The sequence below is a fragment of the Hippoglossus stenolepis genome, chromosome 9 (assembly GCF_022539355.2).
Source record: "Hippoglossus stenolepis isolate QCI-W04-F060 chromosome 9, HSTE1.2, whole genome shotgun sequence".
In the NCBI taxonomy this organism is placed as follows: Eukaryota; Metazoa; Chordata; class Actinopteri; order Pleuronectiformes; family Pleuronectidae; genus Hippoglossus; species Hippoglossus stenolepis.
Window position 1 is genome coordinate 16,725,918 of NC_061491.1, and position 26,230 is coordinate 16,752,147.

Here is a 26,230-nt window from a genome sequence, read left to right on the forward strand (position 1 = left end):
GTCAGCAGTTTGGCTCATTAACCGTGATGAAGGGGCCCATCACATATTTGCAACCATTTCATATGTTACACTGAAAGACAGTTAGATTTGTGTTAGCTTTTCTGTCGTTCCAATCCGACGGAGGATAAACGGAAGGTTGACACATCTGTACAAATGTAGGCGCTCACTCAGTGGCTGCCCCGGGGCCCAAGCACCCACGTGTACTAGCAGACAGTCCGGGCTGGATTAACTCTGATTTGGTATAAAACTTCATGGTTGGTGCTTGATTGGATCAAGTGGGTGGGGGGGGGACCACATGCCTGTGATCTTTGGGTTATGTCAAATCTAATTTGAATATTTACCTCTGCCAATGAGCTTATGTTTTCATCAGCATTTGCCAATTTGTTAGAAGGATCACGCAAGAACTACTCAAGTGAAACTTATACTTCTTCAATTTTTTTTGATAGATGGATTTTCTTTTTAAACCTTTTTATCATGTTGTTCAGTCGATGTTGACCCGAACCCATCAGGTTACTTTGAAATGGATTCTCCTCTGTCTGAGCGCTTCCCTGGACTCAAAAACTTCCCTGTGTGTGTGGTTGTGTTCCCTGGGGGGGTTTCGCTAGCTAGATGCTGGGTTTCCATGGCAGCGGTCAGAGCTGTTTCCAGGGGGTGTTGTGATGCAGATGTTCTCTGCAGGAGGTGCGTGCATGTGTGAGTGTGTTTGTTCCGATCCAGAAAGTGGTGTTTTTGAGGAGGCGGAGGACGCAAACATACTCGTGTTTGTTTACGCTGGTCACTGACCCGGGCCGATTGTCACCACTGCTGGAATGTTACCCTGGTGTGTGTGTGTGTGTGTGTGTGTGTGTGTGTGTGTGTGTGTGTGTGTGTGTGTGTGTGTGTGTGTGTGTGTGTGTGTGTGTGTGTGTGTGTGTGTGTGTGTGTGTGTGTGTGTGTGTGTGTGTGTGAGAGAGATTTAGTTGTTAAAGTAGTGTGAGTACTCTAACTCGTCACTGATGTTCGACGTCCCCTCTGTCTTTGTTTTTCTGTGTTTATGTCTGTGTCCTCTTGGGGGGGGCACACTGCTTGCATGCTACACTCGCATTACAAACGAGGTCCAAACTGCGCTGCTGCTTGTGTGTGTGTTTGTACATGTGGGGACCAGTTGGCATTAATGAACTCCAAACATATTTGTCCTGACACAAATGTTGAACTACCTCTTCCTCCGTTCTCTGTCAGGTCCGTGAGGAAAAAGCTGGAATATTTACAGTGTTTGCAACATTTGTAACACTTAACCTGTTTAGTTTGGGAGCAGGAATGCACACGTTTATCTGTGGAGATGTGTTTACGTGTCCTTGCTTTCCACTTCAAAAGGTGCATCTTTATCTGGTGGTTTGTGTGTGCTCTACTGCTTGTGTATACATTTGCCTGTGTTGACCTTGTCCATGACATCGTCTCACCCGAGCACATGTTGTCTGTCGTGTGTGTGCTTATTTCTTTGTGAGGACCATTTTAAGCATTGGGACATTTTGGGAAAGTGAGGACATTTTGACTGGTCCTCACTTTTTCAATAGACTGTTTAAGGGTTACGGCTTGGTTTTAGGGTTAGGGTTAGGCATACAGTTTGGATGGTTACGGTAAGGGGCTAGGGAGCGTATTATGTCAATGAGTGTCCTCACTAAGATAGAAGTATAAACGTGTGTGTTCAGATATGTGTAGTAAACTGTTCATTCTCACTCTTTCCTCAGACACGGGACACGGTGTGCGGGCGAAGTTGCTGCAGCTGCAAACAACTCCCACTGCATTGTGGGAATTGCCTACAATGCCAGAATAGGGGGTAAGTGATTGAGGATGTAAACACAACAGTATATGTGTCGGCTCAATAACCATGATAATCACATGACATCTGAAATGACACTGACATTATCCGCTGAACTGTCATTGTTGAACATTGGATTTCCTGGCGTTCGTAAAACTTCGATCTTCTTCGGCCTGTGTAGAACTATCATTCGATCGTGTCCCACACACCGTCAGGCTGTGATGACATGTTGTCATGGTGATGTCTGACTGCCTCCACCTGCTTGTATTGAGTGTGATAGAAGCTTTATTGAAAGAACCTCATGTTAGAGAAATTAATTTGCTTAGATTTCAAAGGACATTGTTACACAAATGTACTCATTAAAGAGGAATGACATATTTTAAGTTTAAGTCTGAATGCTTGAATACCTGTATTGATATTAGTGTTACTAGTGCAGCAAACAGGCCTTTGGAATGGGCTGTTTTCTTGGTGATGCTGGTTGCAGATTTCTTTCTGAAAGTATAAAAGTGACCTGCAGTAATTGAGCTGCGGCAACTAGAGACGGACTGCTGGACCACAGAACCCTGAAGCTGCACCAGTGCTGCTGCACAAACAGCTGTGCACCTGTTTATTCAAAGTTCGGAGAACCCCAAAGTGGAGAGTCACTTGTCGTTGCTGTTGTCATGAACTCGCTGTTATTGTCATCGACAACATTACTAATGTTGATGAGTCCTAGCCGCGGCTGCCACAGAGCTCTGGTTCCTTGGGCCCTTATCAATACAAGTGTGAAGCTGATAAGATGAACAGTTCTTGAGATATGCGTTTCGCTGACAGACAGACATTTCTGGAATCCAATGGATAGATGTGTGGGACACTTGTACTTAAACTATTAATTAGCCTAATTATCGACTTAATCTGCTTGTTTAGAATTTATTATAGTAATTATGACAAGGCATTAGGCAGCTCCAGTGGCTACTTGTCAAACCTTTTCAGCGAGTCCTGCGGAAACATGTAGAAGACACATTCAACTTTGGATCATGAATTATGTCTGTGTTTGTGTACCAGGTGTGCGAATGCTGGATGGAGATGTAACAGACATGGTGGAGGCCAAGTCTCTGAGCCTCCAGCCGCAGCACATCGACATCTACAGTGCCAGCTGGGGACCCGATGACGACGGAAAGACTGTGGATGGGCCAGCGTCTCTGGCCAGGCAGGCCTTCGAGAATGGCATCCGCATGGTGGGCGCACACAAACACACTAATACACACACATTTACATACAGACACGTATAGAAATAAACATTAGTATTCACATGCTCAAACGCTAACACACACTCAAAGCAGACGTCTGTGTTTCACCCTTATATACTAACAAACTCCTCTGTGGCTATCTCTACCCGTGAAGCTCCTCTGGACATTGGAGAGCACCTCCAATCTATATTGGATATTCCCATTTGCATATTCATAGCTCATTTTGCATAACGACAAGCTGGCGCTGTGTTGTTGGCAGGGCAGAATGGAAAAGCTATAATGGAGGTTAACAGGGGTGAAGTCATTTATTGGTCACAAGTCATGCGCACACACATGCTTACATCTACACATTCGCAAAGTTCGCTGCGACTGGCTTTCTACCGATCGATTAAGCAGATGTAGACCTTGGAGGAGGAGGAAGAGGAGGAGGAGGTGGTGGGCGATATATGGATCTCTTGAGTTTTCAGACTGAACACTTTGACTGGGAGGCTGAGAGCCTGTGGCATGTGACGAAAAAGAGAGCGAAGAGAAAAGGGGACTGACAGGTCGGTAGTGTGAGTCGAAGAGAGTCCCCAGCGCTCCTGACAGGCCGGACCTTTTAAGATGACAGAGGCGAGGGAGATATCTGTCCAACGGCTGCGAGTGAGGCATGTGTGTGCGCTGGCACGTCCTCCTGTGTTTAGTGAGTGTGTGTTTGTGAAGCTGAGTGGTTTGTATGTGAGGGTAACATGTACCTATGTGACACGCGGTGTCAGAGACACAAACAGCAGAGGTGTTAGATACCGCTGACAGCTGTGGAGAGGGCTGCACTCGGGCTCGTGTTTCTTTACCAGGGAAATTGTCAAACATTTTCTCGTGGGTGTGTTTTGTGATTCCTGGCTATATCTGCTGTATAGGAAAGAAGAAATTATTCATCTTTATGTTCCTTATTCAGAATATTTTTGAGTTAGGTTAACGATAGCTTTTCAGACATAAACTCCAGAGTATGTCTGGAAATTGGACCTAAGTTTGTCTTTCATATATGAAAAACACAGCAGGAGATTGTCCGTGTCAGACGTTTTCATAACTACAGCAAAATTACCAGAACATTCCAGCGAGGGGGGGGGAGTATGGTTAGAGTATGACATTATTTAGCTGTTTACAGCACATCAACCATCATCGCTAAAAGCTCTCAAATCCTGTTGTTTTTCCATGTTGACATCTCCCTCTGTGTCTTCTACATGCATGGAGATATTGGCATTCTTCCAGTTTTCATCCATCACGTGTTAGAAACGTCATCAACACGCCCACTCACTCGCTGTGAATTTAGTTTCTGTATCCTCACACGGGCTCACTCAAATATTCTCCCCACAATTTTGTAGAGGAATGGCAGCTAAATATGTGGAGTTCAGTGCATGTCTGAAAGCAGCTCAACTATAAGAGTGATTTCCATCACCACATTTCTTTAGGCTTTCTGTCTTATAGAAAAATGTTAATTAAAATGTATTCATACAATATAATATTAGTGAAAAGCAGCTCACATTTGAGGGGATAGAAAATCTGCATTTCTTTTGATAAATGACCTAAATAGTTAACCAGTCATGGACATTGTACTTTTCTGACAATTGATAAAGGTATTAATAGGCAGTTTGTTGGAGTAATAAATCATGTCTCTACATTTCCTTTTGCTCTTCTCGATCTCTTGCTGATGACTGCTGTCAATCAGTTTCACATTGTGTTTCATCTGTCCTTCACAGTTCCCTCTTCCTCTGTCTTTGTCCCGTCCTTTCTCTGGAACTGCCCTTCAAAACGCTCTCCATTTCTCTCATCTGTCAGCGTTTGCTCTTGTCTGATCCCCCTCTCAGTCAGAGGGGCTCCACTTACTTATCGCTGCCTGACAGAAGCCCCTTTTGAAGAACTACATTCTATCTTTTACGCGTGTGTGCGTGTGCGCGCGCGTGTGCGTGTGTGTGTCACTCGCAGTGTCAGTCCATCGTCAGATATCTTTTCTGCTGACTTCTGGCTGAACTTTGCCTTCATAACTCAGCTGGTCATCAGCAGCACAGTGATTCCCTCAGTGTGTCTCCACCAGGAGCAGGGTGTAGATCATTTTCAGCTCAGCCAATTCCTGAAGTACAAAGTCAAAAAAAAAGTTAATAGGATTTTGACTGAGAGGTTTCCAGTGGAAAAGAAAACTAAAACTCTCTATTAGTAAATTAACTGGTGTCTTTAATCACACTTTAAATCGATGCAGAGCTCTGGGTTGGCTCTGGCCTTCCAATTAGCAAGATCCTCAAAATACATCTGGAATTAGTCTGTATGTCTATGGAATATTTGAATATTAAACAGCTGCCCGGCTGCACGTGTCATTGGTCTCAGTTAAAACAATGTCCACGTCTGCAGGATTTAGCCAAAACTTTGTAAAAATCATGTACATAAAAATTCTCATATTCTTATCTAGTGTTAAAATGCACAAACTTTATTTGTTTGTATGCACACTGTAAGTTGTGTCATGTCACCTTTGTGGTTTTAATGCTTTGCTTCCTTTCATGGATGTGCACAATCAAGTCGACTCTAATGCTGCTCTTTACTTTCAGTCGTCAAAGGCAGATACGGGCATGATATTTAAAATAAAGTCTGAAAGACTGAACTATCTGTATAAAGCTGTTACATAAAATACAGCATAAGGACAATAACCACAAGGATGTAAGTAATTGAGAATTTTGGAAGAAAGACAGAAAGGCAGGAAGATGACAAAAGATAAACAAATAGGAGTCGAAGATCTGAAAATGGCCTTACAGTAAAAGAAAGTTCAAATAGAGTTTTTAAAAATATGATGCAGCTTCATCAATCTGAACCCGAACCTCTCTAAAAACCTGAGTTCACACAGTCGCTATTTTTCTTATTGACTCATTTCAAGCATATAAAGCCACTGAGATTATTTGAACCCTTTCAACCTGTTTCATCTGAAAGCTAATGGAAATGAAATTTAATAATTTCTCCTCTCACTGAAAGAAAATTGAGATTTAGAAAATGCGTCACATTTCCAGATGAGCTTATTTTGGGCAGTCTGCGTGTGCATGATGTCATGTTTGTCTTGCAGCTGACGTATTTACTCATCAGTCCTCTCTGCATCTTCTCTGATCAGGGGAGGAAAGGCCGTGGCTCCATCTTTGTTTGGGCTTCAGGCAACGGCGGGCGCAGCAGAGACCACTGCTCCTGTGACGGCTACACCAACTCCATCTACACCATCTCCATCTCCAGCACGGCCGAGAGTGGACGGAAGCCCTGGTATCTGGAGGAGTGCTCGTCCACGCTGACCACCACCTACAGCAGCGGGGAGAACTACGACCGAAAGATTGTGAGGATTGTTGTGTGTGTGTGTGTGTGTGTGTCTATGTGCGTCTGTTGTAGATTTCCAGGATCCCTGCTAAACACATGAATTCTTGAAAGTACCAGTGGCATTATTTTACCGCAAACCAGAACACTTAAACATGACAAGTCGTATCTGTAATATTTTGTGCTTAATTGAAATCAGATTGGTAAAATTCCTGTTTTCAGCTTTAAATATGTGACAAAGAGACTTTCAGCTGAGGTCCCCTGGACACCACTCTGCGTCTCCATGTCCTCGGTAACCATTCATTTACACTGAATACAGTCCATGTTTTGATTTGGAGCCTGGAAAATTTTTAAACGTTGCATATTTGATATATAATTTCAAATAAGAGCACAGCATCCTACACCGTGGCATTAACTGGGTCTTTTGTGTGTTAGTGCGTCCTGGGGTGCATTTTTCTGTCTGGATTTAACCGAGCCCAGTCTGAACCTGACAGGCATCTGTTTCTTTATGTCCGAACCTACAGTCGAGGTTGATGTTTTCCCCCGATTACAGGCACTGTAGTGCGGCGTAAAAAATAAACCACACACACACACACACACACACACACACACACACACACACACACACACACACACACACACACACACACACACACACACACACACACTTTCCCTCTGATTCTGTACACAGTACAACAATAAAGTGTAATCTACTTCAGCACAAACCAAACTGGCCTGTCTACTCTTATGCTATTGGACCACTTTCACTTACTAAACTGTGTGTGTGTGTCTTTGGATAATCCCTCAAACTTTTCGGTCCAGGAAAGGTTCTTTGATGAGGGCTCAGACTGGAACTTAGCTAAGCTTTTCTTGGCTGACTGACTGTTAAGCTGTTTGACTAGTTGGCCGACTAAAGTCTGCAGAGTCAAAGTGAACACAGTGAACACACAGCTCTCTAACAACACGTTTTACTACGTCTTTTTGCTTCTTTCTCTTCGTCCTTTCTCTCTCCTTGGGGCATTTATTTTTGCGGTAAACTGATGATTTGTGCGCGTGTGTGTGTTTGTTTGTTTGTGTGTGTGTGTGTTATCGCTCGTGAGGCAGTGTGTCAAAGCTGGAATGTGAGTTAGTTGCGTCTAAATCCTCCTGATCCTCATGATTTCAGTCTCCCTTTGACAGTCGATTTCTCTTTCTCCTCCTGCCGTCATTGTCGCTGTTTCTCTTCTCCTCTTTAACGTTTCTCCTTTCATCTATTTAGGCCTTTATGAATATTTCCCCCTCTTTCATCGTGGACACCAACTCCTCCTCCTTCCTCTCCTGTTTCTTCTCTGCCCTTTTTTATCTCCATCTCTCCTTCATCCCTTCTGACTCTCTCCCCTTCTCCTCTATCCACAGATCACAACAGACCTGAGACACCGGTGCACAGACAGCCACACAGGGACATCGGCCTCGGCTCCCATGGCTGCTGCCATTATTGCTCTGGCCCTGGAGGCAAAGTAAGATCCTTTTAACCTCATCCCTTCTCTTCATCCCTTCGCCCCTCGCTTACCTTCTAATGCCCTCTTGCCCTGTTGCCCTTTTGGACTCGTTGCTCTATGAGTGGAGCATGACAAGCATTTCTTACCAAAATACATCATGGTCAGGTTTGCGGTGGGGAGGCATTTAATTCTAGTTTCAGTCGTGTGTGCAGGGATGCACTGAAAATGTACAGAGGAGCTACAGACTGTGCTGTACATGGACACATGCATGTACATGCTCATAGATCAACTTCTTGTTTTTACATTCATATCTTAAATGCACTTCTTGATTGTGGGTCTGTAAAGCACAGCATCTAAATATAATCCATTATACACCTGTTTCCAGTCAGTTCTGACTCTGTGTAGTGATGTAGTGAGGACAGCTGTGTAGTGATGTGGTCATTTACTGCTTTTACATCTGCAGCTCAGAACAAGTGTTAAAGGTCAGCATTAAAGCAGGACTCCTGCTGGTTCTTCCAAAGCAGGTGTGGGTCTCACAAATGTTTCTTTAAAAGCAAAATCTGCACTCGGGTGCTGAAGTTAGAAAGCTTATTCAAATCTATATCTCTTCACACCAGTACGATATCAACAGTGGACTGTTTTGACTTCCAGCACCAAGACCTGTCTGAGAGGGGTTTTCAGTGGATTTGAAATAAGATAATCACTAGACTGAGTCCTTCTTTTGCTAAACAATAAGTGTTTTCCACCTGAGATTTTCAGATACGATGGATTGTCATCAGCCTCCTTCAGTGGTGAACTGTGCTTGAACCTAAACAGGATTAAACTCTCCATTGAGAAGAGAAAACGCACCACATGTAGCTGCAGTGATCATGATTACTTTGGCACAAATGACACAATCATGTCAAGAGACAAGATCCTGTTTACTCTTCATAGTTAATAATATTAATAATAACTGTGTTTCAGAGCATATGTCTCTTCAGAAACTGTGAAAAATCCGTTTTTTATTTGCCATCGTGGCCAATGCGCTGGGATATGATATATTCTTTGTTGCTTTAAAGCAACAAGAATAAAATATTTAGATCTCAGTTTCACAATATCTTCTGAAGAATAAGTTCAGGTCTATGGATGTGTTTGATTTAAAGCTAATGTCTACAACAAGCACAGACTTTTCTGGGCCAGGTGTTTTCATGCCAAATATTTCTCCTAGAGGAGACAGAAAGTAGGAAGAGAAAAGATAGACAGAGAATTTTTTTTCAGTTGGTTTCTAACATTTCTGGCCCTTCTGCTGTTTTTGTGTCCGGCTCAGCAGATGACTCCCCACTCCTCTTTGAAACCTGTTGAGGTGATTAATTTGTGATAAATTCATGAATTGGACTCGGTGCCGTGCTGGTGCAGAGAACTGGGCTTTACCCCATCATCACATGTCGAGCAGCTCAGTTAGACCAGGTCACTTCATTTAACCTGGATAATCCAATTCAAATCCTCGAAGTAGAAAATATTCTCGGTTTCCAGGCTGTGCCGGGCAAATAAGCCTGTTTCCTCAACAAGATTATCACACACCGCCCCTCGCCTGCCCGCTCTCCTCTCACTCACTGTCCTGCATGCTGTGCCTCCACCACTGTCACAATGGTCTTTTCCTCCCTTCTCCCAGAAAAATGCTCAGTTTCTTTCTATCCATTCATTCAGTTTCTCACATGGATCAGCGTGCAAGCATGCATGCACACGCAGATGAAGAGAGGACAGCATCAAAGAGGGAGAGGGGAGCAGTTTAGACAAACTGCAGCGCCGATCATATCTGCTCTTATCTGGTGAATGAAAGCGAGCAAACTTTCTGTGATAAACATGTCAAGAAGCCATTACGCCAGACTTCACAGAACTCTCTGTTGTAAGGTCATTTTTTTTGGTGCCAGAAAACGGCCCCGCGCTCTGTTCTCTGTTGATTTTGCCAACTTTAAGATGTTCAAGTGAGCATGTGATTTATCTCTTCATGGGCTAGAGTCCTAACACGGCAAGGAGCAGCATAGTAAGGGCTTCGCAAACTTTTATTTCTTTCCCCTTTTGCTTGTGTCCTTGGAGGCAAAGAAATAAATAAGCGAGGGAACACGGAGACGGGAGGCATCAGTGAGGAAATTTGGAGGGATAAGCTCGAGATGAGCGAGGATAACCCACCATACGAACCTCATCTACTGGGAGGTTTTAAGCGATCAAAGCGGGGACAGATGGGAGAGGAGATTTTTTTTTTTTCTTCTCCTCCATTCATCTGAGTTAAAATTCATGCCTAGGTGGCAGATTGTAGAACGGAAAATGCAGATTAAAGTCTCGAACCAAGGTGAGGCTGAGGCGATATTTGCTTTCTCCCCTTGAGGTTTATCTTTGTGTGTTTTCATCCATAATTACACTGAAGAGGAGCAGTGAAAAGCCAACATTAGACATCCTGATCTGCTGCTGGTTTTCCTCGGTATGTTAGCTACTCCATTAATTAGTATTGGCTTGTTTATGGGTAGGCTGTCATGGCCTAGATAGTGATGCCAAAGCCACTTTTAATTAATGACCATAAAACATTTATGGGACCATAATTACACAGTGACAGCTAAGCCCATTAATATTGATCTAAACATTATTTATTCGGACTTTTCATAGCTCTTATCTCTGCTACCATCCTTTAAATGGCTTTTTACTTTATTTTCAGGGTATTTTCTTCAATTGGATTTAATGAGTGGAGGTTTTTTTTTATGTCAAATCACAGTTTGTATTGAATAAATGTTTTTTTCTTACGTACAAGTAAAACACATATTTGACAGAAAAATGTACAACGGACAAGATAAAAATAGGAGAAAAGACAAACTCCTGCCCTTAACACTCATATCACACATGTAAGTGTACTACTCCACAGTACATATTAAGTTGTCAGAACATTAAAGCTGCTTTCAGACGCGCACTAGAGTATTGACATTTTCCGGAGGGGCTGTATGTGAGAATGTAAATGTCCTCGAATGTCCACTCGTGTGAGAACAGCAGGAACATTTCTAGCAAATTCACAGCAAGTGAGTGGCCTTGCTGAGGAAGTTTCTAACACTCAACAAACACAAAGCTATAATAATACAAATATGTAGAAGACGCATGACGAAGATGTGAACTTGAAAAGACAGAGAGATTCAAGAGCTTTTGCCGATAAGAGTTGGAGCCGGTGTTAATGTGCTACAAACAAAAACACAGAGCATTCTGCTGTGGAATCATCACCTCTCGCCTAAATGTTCCGGATATCTTCCACTTGCTGTGAGCATGTCTGACCCGGACAATCTCCTGCTCTGTTCTTTATACGTGAAATGCGAACTCTGGTTTCAAGTTCACGCCTGAAAACGGCTTCACAGAATAAAGTGCATGTTTGAGCTTTTAACTGTCATCTGTAAAAGTCAGTGGATAAATGTGTGATTCTGAGATTTCTCCCAGATGTTGTGGATTTTAAACGTCCTCTCGTGCGTGTTTTGGTTTTAAGAGGACGCTGTGAAAGAACCTGCTCTCATAGAAGCAGCTCAGCAGAGCGTTCCAATCAGATCTTGTTTCTTGATGCTCGACTTCTCCCTTATCTTTGTGGATCAGCTTAAATTTTTAAATCAGAGTGTTGGGCTGCAAACTTAAAATGTTAGTTCTAGGTTAACTGATTCGGAGTGGTGCAGATTCTGGAGGTCTCAGATGGCGAGGGAGGGACACGAGGGAGGGACACGAGGGGAGGGAGCGGAGCATCTGGCCGACATATGAGATGGAAGGGAATCCCAGGAAACTTGGTGACCCACTTCTTCCTGGTTTTTCCCCTTTAATGTAGTGTTTGGACATCAAAGCAGTGGAGACACATGGCTGCCATCTCGTAATGGATCTCACGTGAGATCAGAGAAACAAACAGATGAACGGGCATCTACGCTCTCCACCTCTGCCTCTCTGTAATTTTCTCTCAGTAATCTTCCACCTACTGTATATCGCTGTGTTGTCTTTACCCTGTTTTACATTTCATCCTGCATCTTGATCCGTGTGCTTTGTTTTTAGCCCCCTTCCCCTTTTTATCTGAACCTTTTCATCTATCCACCTATTCTCCCTCTACCCAATAATTACACGAGTAACCAAGACATGTCTTAATGTCCATTCCCCTCCTTTTATTTTCTTTGTTCTCCTCCGGTTCTGCGTGTTCTTCCACAACACAATAAATCATTCAAAGCATTTTTTCCTCCTCATTATTCTCGTGCTACCCGACCTCGTTGTTCACTTGAAAGGGAAAGTGATCCCAGACTTTAGACTGAATCTGTGTGAGTGGATGTTTATTTGAAATCTTTGCATATGTTGCTTTAAGCACATGTTAAATAAATGACATATTTCAATTCATGTATCATGTGTTTCATCTTCTAGTCCTCTTCTGTCATGGAGAGATGTGCAGCACATCATCGTGAAGACCTCTAGAGCCGGACATCTCAGCGCCCCTGACTGGAAGACCAACGCCGCTGGTTACAATGGTACGCACGCACGCACTCAGTTGTCTTTCCTTGAGGACATTACATTACATTTCTTTCCTGGAAATTCACTCTAACCTCGAAACAATAGTTATTACAAACCTAACTTTGAACCCAACCTTACTTTAGTTTAAACTGCAAACATGTGTTCACCTTTAAATTAACGATTTTTATTGCGTGGTCTTGATTTTTGTCCTCATAAGGAAGACCAGTCCCCATAATATGACAGAATAGAGTAATGCCTGGAACATGCATGCAAACATGTATTTGTTGCTGTGGCTATAATGCTGTTGAGGCTGTAAAACCAGAAATATTTTTGAGATTGTAAAGAGACACCAGTTTAACATATCTTAGGCTTTTTACCACTGTTCAATATCTAATCAGTAAATCTACACAATGACAATATATTTTAATCTGTTTAAAGTTCAATGCACGAAGAGGCTGAGATTTAACTGCCATCCTTTCTTGTTTTTACTGCAGTTAAGACTACTGCTAATCAATATAAAGTGTTTTTTTATCACTATTTTCCAGCAACTTGATTTAACTTAATCTGAATAAATTTCCCTCATGTAAATTTGTCAAGTCATTTTTAAGATATGTCAATGTCTTTAGACCTTGTACAGATATTAAGCGGTGAATCACATCTTTTTATTCCACTAGAAAAACAATTCATTAAACAAAGGTGTAAAAACGTAAGACTTTATAATAAAACCACCCAAAATATATTTGTTCTGATGGTGTTTTTTAGGTGAAGGAAACACAAACTGTCACAACAATGAATAAAAGAGATGTTGAAACTCTGTGTTTTCACAACTTACTAATTTGAATGTGGTGCCAACTCGTAGATGTTGCTGTGGGTTCTGGGCATCAACACACATCAGTTCATCATCAGTTGCATTTATTCATGGTGGGATGTAGTGTGTTTAAATGAAAACTACAAAACAGTCACAGAGAAATCCGTATGCAGAGAAGGAGAGAGTGAGAACTAAGGGTCAGCCAGGCTGCAGGCCCAGTGTGCCTGGACATTATCCAAGTGACTGTTTTTTCAAAGAGGAACTAAAGGGAAACAGGACTGAGGGGGGGCTGTGGGAAGTATGGAAGGAATTCATATTAGATGAACTGTACCGTAACCTTAAATTTACATCTTTACACAACTACCTTACAAAACACAATTTCCTGGACGCATTTAGACTTCCAAATAACCTAAAGGAACCAAAATCGGTATGATAGTAGATTCATTACAGACTTGTTCAAAGCTCTTGTACCTGATTCTTAATCTGTTTTCTTAACATTTTATCTTGGTTAAATTTTTTAATAAAGCCTTTAATGTTACACAGACACTATAGAATCATTTCTGGGCTCTTGTGATGAGCTGCAACTTCACTCTGTTTCCTACAGTCAGCCATTTGTACGGCTTTGGTCTGATGGACGCTGAGGCCATGGTGAAGGAGGCAGAGCGATGGAGGCAGGTCCCCTCTCAGCACGTGTGTGTGGAGAGCGCAGACCGACAGATCAGGTAGAACACACGCACACGCACATGCACGTGCACACACGCGGTGACATTTCTCACATTCACCAAGTATGTGGACACAGCTCCCATATGTGCTCGCTTTAATTACCAGGTTATGTTTTCATCTGTGTTTCATTGTTATCGAGCAGTATATGCAAAAAATATCACTGATTTCCATGGAAGTTTGTGGAGGGGTGGGGGGTGACCCAAGGAAGAACCCATTAAATGTGGATTTGGGGGCAGATCTAGGAATTATTTTGTTGCTTTCTTTAACATTGCGAGAAAGTGTGTTTTTCCAAATTATTTTGTTGATTCTAAGGGAATAAGTCATGGAGCTTGATGAAAAGAATCAAGCGGGTTCAGGGGGCTGATGCAATTGGGTAAATCTAGTGAATTTAAATGTGGCTAAATTAGGGGACAGTTGGGCCTTGGTGGAGGTATGTGCTCTACTGAGTGACATTCTAGTTTCTGCTGCAACGGCCTCCAGTCTCCACTCTGATAACATTTGAGAACAAGGCTGCCGCAGTTTGCCCACATCAAGAGCAACATGTGCTCCAGTGAGGTCAGCCACTGAGGGTGTGTGATGAGATGTGACACAGGGCCGGCCTTGCAGTTCATCCTAAAGATGTTTGATAGGAATGGGATCAGGCATCTGTGCAGGCTGGTCAAGTTCTTCAACACCAAACTATTTCATCACTGTCCTCACTTTGTTCACGGGGACAAGACCTTTTAACAAACTATTTCTGCACTTTGAAAACACTCTGTATGTCAAGAATACAATTTTCTGCCGGGACATGAAGATTTCCTTTGGGACTCCAACGGGACTGTGGTTGAACAAGCATATTGTGTAGTAGACTCTGCTTAAACACGATGGAATGTGAAACTGTCTCGTGTCAACACAGTGTTAAGTAAAATGCAAGAGAAGAAACAGATGAAATATGTTGGTTTTAGTAGATCTCTCTTACAACCACTACCGCCCCCCCCCTTTCTGTCTCAGTCTGCTCCTCTATCTCTCACTCTCTCTTTCTCTCTCTGTCTGTCTGTCTGTCTCTCTCTCTCTGTTGTACTGTCTTTCTTTCTCATTTTTTCTCTCCCTGGTGTCTTATGCACCGGCGTGTGTTTGAGAATGCAGTTGTGCAAGCTGTACCTTGATAGGGGCCAAGCATTAGTTCTGGCAGGGTGGTTCTCACATAAGACCTTTACTATACACACACACACACACACACACACACACACACACACACACACACACACACACACACACACACACACACACACACACACACACACACACACACACACACACACAGCGAGAGAGAGAGAGAGCCAGGGCTTCACAACTTGTTATTCTGGATGCAGCTGGAAGCTGGAGCACTGTTCTGTGTTAGGCTGGTTGGTTGAACTCGGGCCCTGAACTGGTTTGCTTTCAGTCGAAGGCTCGGTGTCCAGTGACTGCAGCATTTATCAGCGTTATTCAGTCTGTTCTGCTCCAACCCTCTAGTCAGCCTGCACGAGGCTTATGTAAAGTCCGGCTTGTATCAGAGGCAGTCAGGCTCCGTACTCCAACTGTAATGTGTGCTGGATTACAGAGAGATTCACAAAGTTGTTGCGTGAAAGACATTTTTAAAAACAACCTTGTCATTTCAGCCTCCACTGTGTTTATTAGACTAAGGAAGTGATATAAGGAATGGCCATGGAATAGCTTGAAAAATATTTACAGAGAGGGAAGACCGAGGGCTTTTTGTTTTGTTTTATTTTTGTGACAACAGCGAAAAAGTCAAAAGTTTTATGTGTAACACTTTTTAAAATTGCTTGTAAGAAAGCGGAATCTTCTCCCTAAATGGACCACTTAGTCCAGCATTAATTTATGTATAATCGTGCTTATGATCGTAAGATAGATTGTACGAAAGTGTTTTGGAATCAGGTCATTGTGCGTCGATTTCCCTGTGCTGTCCACCTCCACTGTAACCCGTTACACGAGTGCAGCCGTCACCTCGCTGCAGTGTTTCCACACCCTCTGGCTGGCCCCTCGGCCTGCGTTTGGTAATGTCTGTCTGCAATCGCTCGCCTCACTCCACTTGGGGCACGCACCGGAAAAAAAAAAAGTGTGTGTGTGTGTGTGTGTGTGTGTGTGTGTGTGTGTGTGTGTGTGTGTGTGTGTGTGTGTGTGTGTGTGTGTGTGTGTGTGTGTGTGTGTGTGTGTGTGTGTGTGTGTGTGTGTGTGTGTGTGTGTGTGCAATCAGACTGCTGGTAATCAGCTGTGCATCTGCGCTGCTCCGTCCCATGCGTACGGTGCAGTTATCTGTGTTGTGTCATAGAGAAGCCAGAGCTGTGATATCAGCCCCAGACTCCCCCAGCCGTCACTGCTGTCCGCTCTCCAAACAGTCCTCGACCACCTCCAGGAAAAATCTGTTATTCATTCCATCAGGTCTGCTTGAGCTCGTGTCATTTTCTTGTGTATTTTTTTCTTTTTCAATGGTTTTCATGTAAATTGTTTATATGGACAGTTTTTTCACTCGAGAACTGGCTGGTCGACCTTCTATTATATAATAATCAGAAATGGAGAAAGTGGCTTGGATTGTTTATCTGCCGGCGTTATGGAGAAACAATTCATAACCCACTGCTTCCAACAATGAATCACTTTCTCTCCTCACACACTGACTCACTGATCTGATTGATGATTGACAGGTGAATTTGATGCACTAGTGTTGCTAATTTAATCAACATTTCCCAATGGAAATTGCTTTTTTCTCGATGGCTAATTTTGGGTTTGGGGTTTTTCACAAACAAAATGTATTTTTAGCAGGAATTAATAATTCATGGAATGATCTCACTATCGAGGCAATCGCTTAACCATCATTTCAGATGGATGCATTCATGCTAGAAGGAATCAGCTTTATGTTTAAAGCTGCTGTTTATGATTTTCTAAACTTAAACTGCTTTCAGACCGGTACTGAACTCCAGGTAATCTTCTTCGGGGGTCTGCTTGAGAGAACGCAAATGTCCGAGTAAGAAGCTCTCGAGTTTCTCCTGCCAGGCTTCTGTAAAAAAACGAAAAAGATGTCAAGCAAGCGTTTGGTAATAAGGTCTGACCTGGTGTCGATGTGTAAACAAAAACATGTGGTCTCTACAGTGGAATTAATAGGTCATGTCCTCATAGGTCCACCCCTCACCTTTACTCTTGGTCTCAATCCTTGACCAAAGTGTGAGGAATAATTTCTAAGAAAAAGAAAGTTGATGCACAAAATGGTCTTTACCAGTTGGTAATTATCTTGGCGTTTTATCACTTAGTCCCTAAACATGTCATCATACTTTGATTGTATCCCTGACAACGGGGAATCTAATAACAGTTTCCTATAGAGGATCAAACAGCCACTGGTGATAATTATCTTTCAAGTCTCTACCAAAGAAAGAAATAGAATGAATAATAGTGATCCATTAATGGGTAATATTGCCAGCAAGTATAATTCAGCAGCTCTGCTCTAGTCTCCAGTGAATAACCTCTGAGTGTAATCCAGTGCTGCAGTGAATAATGTGTCGAGTTGGCTCAGCGGCCATGCAGCAGTAACGTACGACTCTCTAAAGCCTCACTCTGGCAAGATGGTATTCATTGTCCCCTGCACCGGACCTGTCCACGTTTAGACTTTTTTTGGGGTATTGTATCATTGTTATATTAGATCATAGTGCAGATGTTATTCAAGGGCTGGTTGGATGTTTGCGTTGGCTGTTGGGCGATCGTTCTACTGCTGAGCTCTGCATAGCAGACTGAATAAATCATGCTCTTTGTCTTTCTTATCGTCCTCATGCTTCTTGGTTTCTTTGACTGGTTGAGGTTTAACAAATGGAAAAACCTTGACATGGGCTTTTGTGCGTGCTCTTTTGTTTTTGGATTAGGTTAGATCAAAAAAGAAATGCGTGTGATTGCTTTGAGGGGGGCCTGGGTGTAGTGAAACATGTTATTGAGTGTTATGTTATTCAGTAACTGCGTGTTTGGCAGGAGCTGACAGGACAGAATGTCTGGATGTAGTGAGACCACCACAGTCCCCCCCAGCCTCATGCCCCGAAAAAGGGCAAACACAGTAAAGGAATATTCAGCCGCTGATTCTAGTAGCATTCTAGTATTTTCTACTAATGTCTACCTTCTTCGTTGGTTTCCATCCTGTCCTGCAGAACCATCCGACCAGAGCACGTGGTTCGGTCTGTGTACAAGGCGACAGGATGCACCGACAACCCCAACCACCACGTGATCTACCTGGAGCATGTGGTTGTGCGTATTACAATCACACACCCTCGCCGTGGAGACCTGTCCATCAACCTGACCTCACCCTCAGGGACCAAGTCTCAGCTGCTCGCCAACAGGTAATCGTCATATCACATCACCAGACAATAAAACCGATTTGTGTTTGTCTGGATTTTGTATTTGTTCTTATATTGTCAGTTTAAGTAGCTCAGAACTCAGTTTCTCTGCAGTGACATCGAAGAAGAGGTGATGAATTAAAGGGTTGAATAATTAGATAAATGAAAGCTTTCTGTATCACATTTAAATAAATGAAGCATCATTATGTGGATTCACTAGTCTATGCTTTCTAAACAATAATTTTGATTTGCTAAAACTCCTCAAAATACATCCTCCTCCAGGGGATTGCAAACTGAAAGCGGTGTAAGCACTGTATGTGCACAGGCCCGGTTGACTCCAGATAAACCACAGTCCTCTTCAGTGTTTGTCCCCAGCTCATTAGAGGCTGTGATTTTCTTGGTTGAGTGGTTGAAACGGTTTGTTCTGGCAATTGCGACACTTGAGCCGTTTCCTCATCTGATATCATTGTGGGATAATACTGTGTGTGTGTTTACGTGTGTGTGTGTGTTTGTTTACGTGTGTGTGTGTGTGTGTATTCCTGATATGCAGGTTGTTTGATCACTCCATGGAGGGTTTTAAGAACTGGGAGTTTATGACCACCCACTGCTGGGGAGAGAAGGCAGCAGGCGACTGGGTCCTAGAGATCTATGACTCCCCTTCTCAACTCCGCAGCCAGAAAGTGCCTGGTACGACAACATCATTATTTATTTAATGAAAAAAAATCATGAGTTTACCCACACCCTTATTTAATGTTAAATACACACATATAAATACACACACACACAATGAACTTATCTGCCGAGAATGACGCACTAATTAAACAACATAATAAAGTCTCTAATGGAGAGCAGCAGTTTCTAAAAAGGTCGATCCCAGGTAACTCGTGCCTAGTTCTAAGGGTTTTTCATGTAATGTGATCTACAGATATTTCCTGAAAACACAGACCTGACTTGATGAAAAGGGGAGCGCTACATATCAAATGTACAAATCAAATTCTTCCTTCTTCCGTCTCCTCAGGCAAGCTGAAGGAGTGGTCGCTGGTGCTGTACGGCACCTCTGTGCACCCATACTCATCTCTGCGCAACGATAAGCCTCGCTCCACAGACATGCTGACGCCCACCGATGAGGAGTTCACAGAGGAGTACAATGGTAAGTGATAAATACAGAGCCATACTCAGACATGTCCGCCGCAGCAGCCATGTTCTCCTTTGTCGTAAAATAGCATAACTTTTCTCAGCATATGTTTTTTTACTGCCCTGTGATTATGGCTAATTATTGTGCTGTAACATTTATTTAAGAGCACTGTCAGGAAACGTATTGTTTCCATTCAGTCTTAAAATTGGTAAAGTTTTCAGTTTTAAGCTGTTTAAATTCTTTTTGTGTCTTCAGGCCCCTGTGACTCTGAGTGCAATGAGAACGGCTGTGAGGGTCCTGGACCCCATCACTGCATTAACTGCCTCCACTACTTCCTCAAGTTCAAGAACAACACCAGGTCAGACTGCTTAATCAATTCAAATCAATATTGATCTTGTATCATTATCTTTGTTCTGGAAATATTTTTATTCAAAATCCCAGATGGAAAAAGGCAACATTGTGCCTGTGTTGTGGCCATAACATTAACTTCTAAATACGTCTATATTGTTATTTCTATGTTTTGCTTTGTGTTTTTATTCTGGACCAGTAACAAAAAAGAAGCAAGAAATAAAGTAATTGGTGTTCGTGCTTTGTGAGGGAATAAATCCCTTTTTATTTTATAGCAGTTGAAGTGTAAGGATAACCAGATCTTAGGAGATATAATGAAAATTAAATAGGTTGAAAATAAACTGACTTTCCTTATAGTACATATGATTTATAATATGGTTTCGCTCAATCTAAAGGTTGTGTTTGAGATACAAATCTACAGATTGAAGAAGGTACATCTGGTCGGTTTTTTTTAAACCACATGTGATGGTTTAAAGAACGAAGAGAGGGATCAATACGAGCTGATTGGTCTCAACCTGTGAAGTGGATTTAATCAGCTGAAGGCAAAAGTTTTGATTGTGCTTCAAAGAAACATTAGTGCAAACGCCCACTTTACATGAATGGATTTATTAATCAGGATCCCAGCAAGACTTTTGAACCGTGTGAAAGAAACACTGAAAAATAAAAGGAGGGTGTTTGACTGAGGTTCTTATATGGATCAACTCAGCAGACTTGCATTTTAAATCCCCGTAAAACTGCCGTCTCATCAGGATCGCTCTGTTTCCTGCAGACCGCGACACATTTTCCACCATGTAAGGTCAAAGGTTGCAGCTCGTTCCTGTTATTTGATAAGCTTGTAATGTGAATAAGGAAAAGAAGCCGTGCAGGCGGTGGCCTGATTAATCTCACCTTTTCAGTCTGATAACAGAGACGTTGTTTCCTGTGGCTTGTAATATGTTTAGTCTGTCCCTTCCCCCCTGTTAATGATGTGTCTATACGTGTGTGTGTGTGTGTGTGTGTGTGTGCGTGTTTGTGGGTGTGCGCCCGTCGGAGCCCATTAGGATCAAAGTCTGCTGTAATTGCCTTTGTGTCAGCGGGTCTCTGCACTAATAAAAGGCAAACCAGTGCAGGTGCATGTGAATGTGCAAGCTTAGGTGCTGCCTTATCATTAGCCCACTTCAGAGGTGCGCTGCCCTTTTCTGCCACCGCAGGGAGCAATTGATGAGTGAGGATTGTGGGGAGTGGTGGAGGGGAAGAGGAGGGGCAGTGGGGGTGTTTAATGTTCAGATAATTACATCCCCACATATGTGTTTGATGGTCTAGACTCAAGAGGTGAGAAAGACTCTGGAAGGTGTGAGTGTGTTTGCCTGTGAGGACAGCAGCCAGAATTTTAGGAACACTCAGGTGATGAGATGAATGTTAAGGAACTTATTTTCATGAATAAAAATGTTCCAATTTAACCAGCAACATTGGTTCTAAAAACCACGATGACCATGATGAAGGAAAAAAAATCGGATATTTTGACAATGAAGTCGTAATATTAAGAGAAAAAAGTTGTCATATTACGAGAATGTTTATAATTTAAAGAGAGTAAAGAAAAGATAAATTTTTTCAAGAAGCAGCAAGGACAAGTCATTGTGAAACTGTGAAAGCCCTTTGAGTAGCACGCAGTAACCGTGGAAGGGTGTGTATCAGTCTATTTAACGCATTTGTAAAGTAGCTGCATTTTGAATCAGTGCTTTATGCGCAGGGAATGTAACTGACATTTTGGGTGTACTCACTTTTTCACCTCCAACTAAATAAGTCTTTTTACAATCCTTGTGAAGCAAATGTCGCCACATCCTCAGATTTAAGTAATTCATTTGTCGACTGAAATGTAATCAGAGTTTATGGAAATTATGGCGCAAAATACAAATGAGTATCGCAGCTTGCAGAGTTGCATTGTAAAAAAATGTAATTCAGCTTTAAATAGCTTTTACCACAATTTCAAGGTCTCAATCATCTGTTTGCCCTGACAGCATGGTCAGGGAATTTCTCTTCTCACATGTAGCGTTGTCCCTGGTGTAGGCGTTACATTGTGTTGTTGAAATAATCATAGTTCAATCATTTCAGTGTAGCAGAGAGCTGCGTGGAAACTGGATGACAAACACAGTGTGTACTGCACATGTGGATTATGTGTTTCAAACGCGCCATATGTGTTTCTTGGCAGAAAACTCTGCAGTGTGTGAATACGGCTTAAGGTGCGTGTGTGTGTTTGAGTGTGTCTGTATGTGTGTGTTTTGTGCTCTTGAGGATTTCGGAGATCCTTTCACCTTAGAAAAGGAGCCTTAGGGTGAAACGTGGGGTGACGGAGGCCTGTGGATTTATCCAACAGATGTTACACCTGTTCACCATATAGCACGCATACACACACAGGCAGGCACACACACTCTCCCCTACATGTCTGTAGCTCTTCCCAATTATGTGCATTGATACAGGGGAAAATACATTTACATTTTCAATAGCTTATTATAAAAAATATATCATCTTTAATTCAACAGAGTTTTACTTGAGCTGTTGTTAATAATAACACACAGCGGAGTCACCTCACAATGCTCTCACACAAGAGACATGTGTTTTGGTCTCTGGCATATGTTTTACATTTTGAGCCTCTTAACATAAGCTCATTCAAGCTGTGTGATCGAGGTTGTTAACTGTGGAACAAAGAGGCCGATTTAGTCTTTATTATAATGTGGCTGGAGTAGACTGAAGTCGGAGTAATCTACCACCTGAACAAATCTATAAAAAGTACAAATCTTCCCTGTCTTGTGTTTCACATTTGTGACACTCGTTTCTCTCTTTTCCTCCAGGATGTGTGTGTCTGAGTGCCCCAGCGGCTTTTTCCGTGACGATAGGAAGCGCTGCAAGAAGTGCTCCTCGTTGTGCGAGACCTGCGTCGGGAGCCGTAGTGACCAGTGCACCACATGCAGGAGCGGCTTCCACCTGAACGAGGGATCCAACGCGTGTGTGGCCAACTGCGGTGACGGCTTCTACCTCGACCACGGTACGTTTTCACTGCCGGCTGCACTGGCTCTATACAATGCACGAGCTCTTATCTAAATGAGTGCACATGATTGTGCAGCATGCAGTCAGGAATTACTTTCCATTCCGTTTGTTTTCTTTCCTCATTCCTTGACACCATCTTTGGGGGTTTTATTAGCTTATTCTGACTTCAATAGCAATTTTCTCCTTTGCACCTGTTTTCTTATAATTTAACAAACAACAAACCAGACTTTAATGATCTCGGCACCTGCAGCCAAAACAGAGGCTCCCTCATGATTGCCCATTGTACCCAAGGACACTGATTTGTCCTAGTGAGTCCATTGTCACTCTGCTGTCCATCGATTATATTGTCAAGGTCTGAACTCCCTCAAATGAGGGTGTTACAGAGTGTATTACTCAGATTGAGGGAGGTCATTTATAAATAGGACAATGTCAACATTTCAAACAAACTGGGATTTTAGAGTGTTTGCTGTGGAGCTGCTACTTGAGGATATGATTTCTGATATAATCACTGTATTTCCTTGAATAAAAGTGCAGCTATATACACAAGTAAACTGCCTGCCAGGACTCTACAGTAAGAAGCCGTGCATCTTCAGGTGCCGCAATAACAATAAAAACCTTGTTTAAACAAATTAATCGATTCCGTGAACAGAAAAACAAGAGTGCTTTTACTATGAAACAGATACAGGAAGTGTTGCAAATGTTTATGTTTGTGACATATTGGACAGATGAACATTGAACTGGTGAAAGATCATTTTCCATGGCCAGTATCGGTCATACTGTACACACTTCACTTCATTGCACAATCCTTTTTCTAGTGTCTATAATATATTTTATATTGTTTGCTACTGTTTACATTTTTATATTTATGCTTGCACTAAACACACCACAGCAAATCCCTTGTATGTGTAAACCTACTTGGGAATAAAACCAGATTCTGATTCTATTTTGCTGTGAGCAGTGTGCGGTACGTTGAGAAAATGGTAGAGACCCCGACTCTCTAGAAGAGCAGAGAGGTGTGTCGCACGCCAGCAGTGTGTCCGCTCTAACCTGGTAACATGGGGGACCTCATTAAAATGCATGCTCACGTATCCCATGGCCACGGCGTAATGAGATGTTTTTTTTCTTCACCAGATTAACGTGAAATAAAGCAGATCTATAGGAGGATCTTTTTTTGAATTCTGTTTACGGGAAGTCATGTGTTTATAATGAGCACAGTGCAATGTTGGAAACGCACACACACGACTAAATGTATGTCTTGTGTTGGAGATCCAGCCTGGATGAAAGTGAAGCAGGAATGAGAGACTGGAACTATGTATATCTTATAATTATGTCTATATATTGGTTTGCAGCCAAGACAGTGTGAGTCCCGGCAGCTCGGAGAGTTTCTGGCAGCAGATCTGATGTGATTTGATCCAAGTTCAATCATAACATTTCAGCAGGCCAAGATGTAGTGGATACTTCTTTCCTTTGAAATGTTGGCGCTGCTGAGCTTTGTGTTGCGTTAAATGAGCTATCGAGAGTCTATTTTGTCTTTGTCAGTCTGCGCTGAACTCCTGCCGCTATCAACACACGGACTCGTTTGTTACTGGTCCAGATAAACTTTTTTAAGAGAAGCTAACATGATGATACACTGGGTCCTGTTGGCTGCAGGATGTAGGTCATGTGCTGCCATCAACATTATTAAGTGTTAAATCCGACTTTTGTGTCAAAAAGTAAAAAATTATATTTGGTATTCCGTCATGGTTTCCTTATTGATTATTAGCTCCGCTATGTTTTCATCTGTGTTTGTTTGTTTGTTAGTGTGCAGGGTCTCACAAAAACTACTCCACCATGAAAGTTTGTGCAGGGATGGGGCATGACCCAAAGAAGAACACATTAGATTCTGGCTTGGATTCGCATTAGGGGGCGCATCCAGGATTTTTGTTTCTCTAACATAGCAAGCCATTTCAAAACATTTTCACAGATTTCTGAGAGAATGGATCTAAATTGAAATGGATCTGCACCAGGTTTCACACACTTTTCAATATCAGCCCCCTAAACATCCATGAGTTATTCCCTGGAAAATGGGTGAACATGTCAAATATATGAGTAACTTACCCTGTCAGCCCTAATTCCGGCCTCCAGTTCTTGACTGGTGTAGGAAATATGGCCTGGGAGGTCTGTCTGTGACCTGTCCTGAATCCACCCTAAAGGATTTTCAGATTCCTGAACATTTAACCCTCAATCCCTCAAATTACTCTCCTCCCCTCTCAGCTCTGATCATTAAGCTTTCTATACAAAACCATCAAGGTTGTTTTAACAATATTTTGGGAAGGTTTAGCTCAATAGTCAGAGTCTACTCTTAGACAGTTTCCCACGAGTAATAAATCATGTTCACGCATCTTTTCGTCCACCCTTATTGCTGCTGAACTCAGACGTGTCCATTTGCGTTGTGTCAAAGCTGGTCATTGCCTTTTGAAATATTCATCTACATTCCATCCTCCCTCTCCAACACTACAATCTTCTTTTTCATCCCCGCAGCTCTAGCCTTTTGACATTTCCGCTCTCCCCCCATCTCTCTCCCCACCTCCTGCCTTTTGTCCTCCTGTTTTCCTCATAAGCCCCGTTCTCCCACTCATTCCCGTCTTTTATTCCTCCTCCACCTTTCTCGCTGCTCTTTCTCAATCGCTTCTCCTCCTCTTCATCATTGTCTTACTCATCTGCTCCCCCTCTTCGTCTCGAATGCAACCAGACTTCTGGATCTTATTAGCCTCTGTTTGTGACCGGCTCACCCTGTGTCTTCCAGATTCCAACATTTGCAGGAGATGTCCGGAGAACTGCAAGAGGTGCAACAGCTCCAATATCTGCACGGAATGTAAACCTGGGATGAGGTAAACTGGAAGTCACACTGAACAGTGCCTGATAAGTTAGAAACATTTTGCTGATTTTAGTTGACTGTGCCTATATAACTTGCAACTATACATCTTACGAAATGCCTGTGCTTTAAGTTGTAATGCTTTAGCTGGAAATACTGCAGAAACATTTAAAATCACTCTGCATTCCATCTTAAGAGCATTTGTTTGGAGGATTTGCCTCAATGCTATTTTGAAATGAAAGTTGTTCGGTGGCCCCGTTTGAACCGCTTGAACTCTACAGGTGTTGAAGGAAGTGCTTTTGGGATGGTTGTTCAATGTCGGAAACAGCTTCTCCCTGCACCTCTCTGATGTTAGAAAAGGAGGCTGCTGCATCTGGTGGTTTTGTAACTGTGTGAAATTAACAATGAGACATTTTGCAGCCACTTCACGCAGCAAATCTCTCCAGGTGTGAGGATGTGAGAGAGTAAGCAGGAGGTCTATGTTGCTCAGGGTGCTTTTTTGTGTTTTTTTTCTTTCATTTGACTGTTGGCGTGCACATGCCCAGTGTGCGTGAGTGGTCCCGTGTTATGTGTTTTCAGGCGTAGTTAGTATGTGGATTAACACTGACACTAAGCCAGTGTGGACAGAGATAGTTTTAGTTTGAAAATGCTATTTTCAAATGAATACGTAGTGTGGATGTA

General features: G+C 42.5%; 1 protein-coding gene across 2 annotated transcripts in view; it reads left to right on the top strand.

Annotated features, from left to right (window-relative positions):
• The window catches only part of pcsk5b (proprotein convertase subtilisin/kexin type 5b), a 53,317-nt gene that overhangs the window by 20,716 nt on the left and 6,371 nt on the right, over positions 1-26,230 (top strand). For both annotated transcript variants that reach the window (XM_035165891.2, XM_035165892.2), the window contains exons 6-17: positions 1,728-1,816; positions 2,843-3,015; positions 6,155-6,367; positions 7,741-7,841; positions 12,222-12,325; positions 13,721-13,838; positions 18,003-18,191; positions 18,739-18,875; positions 19,207-19,338; positions 19,579-19,681; positions 22,500-22,693; positions 25,481-25,565. In XM_035165891.2, the coding sequence (XP_035021782.1) occupies positions 1,728-1,816; positions 2,843-3,015; positions 6,155-6,367; positions 7,741-7,841; positions 12,222-12,325; positions 13,721-13,838; positions 18,003-18,191; positions 18,739-18,875; positions 19,207-19,338; positions 19,579-19,681; positions 22,500-22,693; positions 25,481-25,565 (1,638 nt within the window). The remainder of the gene's footprint in view (positions 1-1,727; positions 1,817-2,842; positions 3,016-6,154; positions 6,368-7,740; positions 7,842-12,221; positions 12,326-13,720; positions 13,839-18,002; positions 18,192-18,738; positions 18,876-19,206; positions 19,339-19,578; positions 19,682-22,499; positions 22,694-25,480; positions 25,566-26,230) is intronic.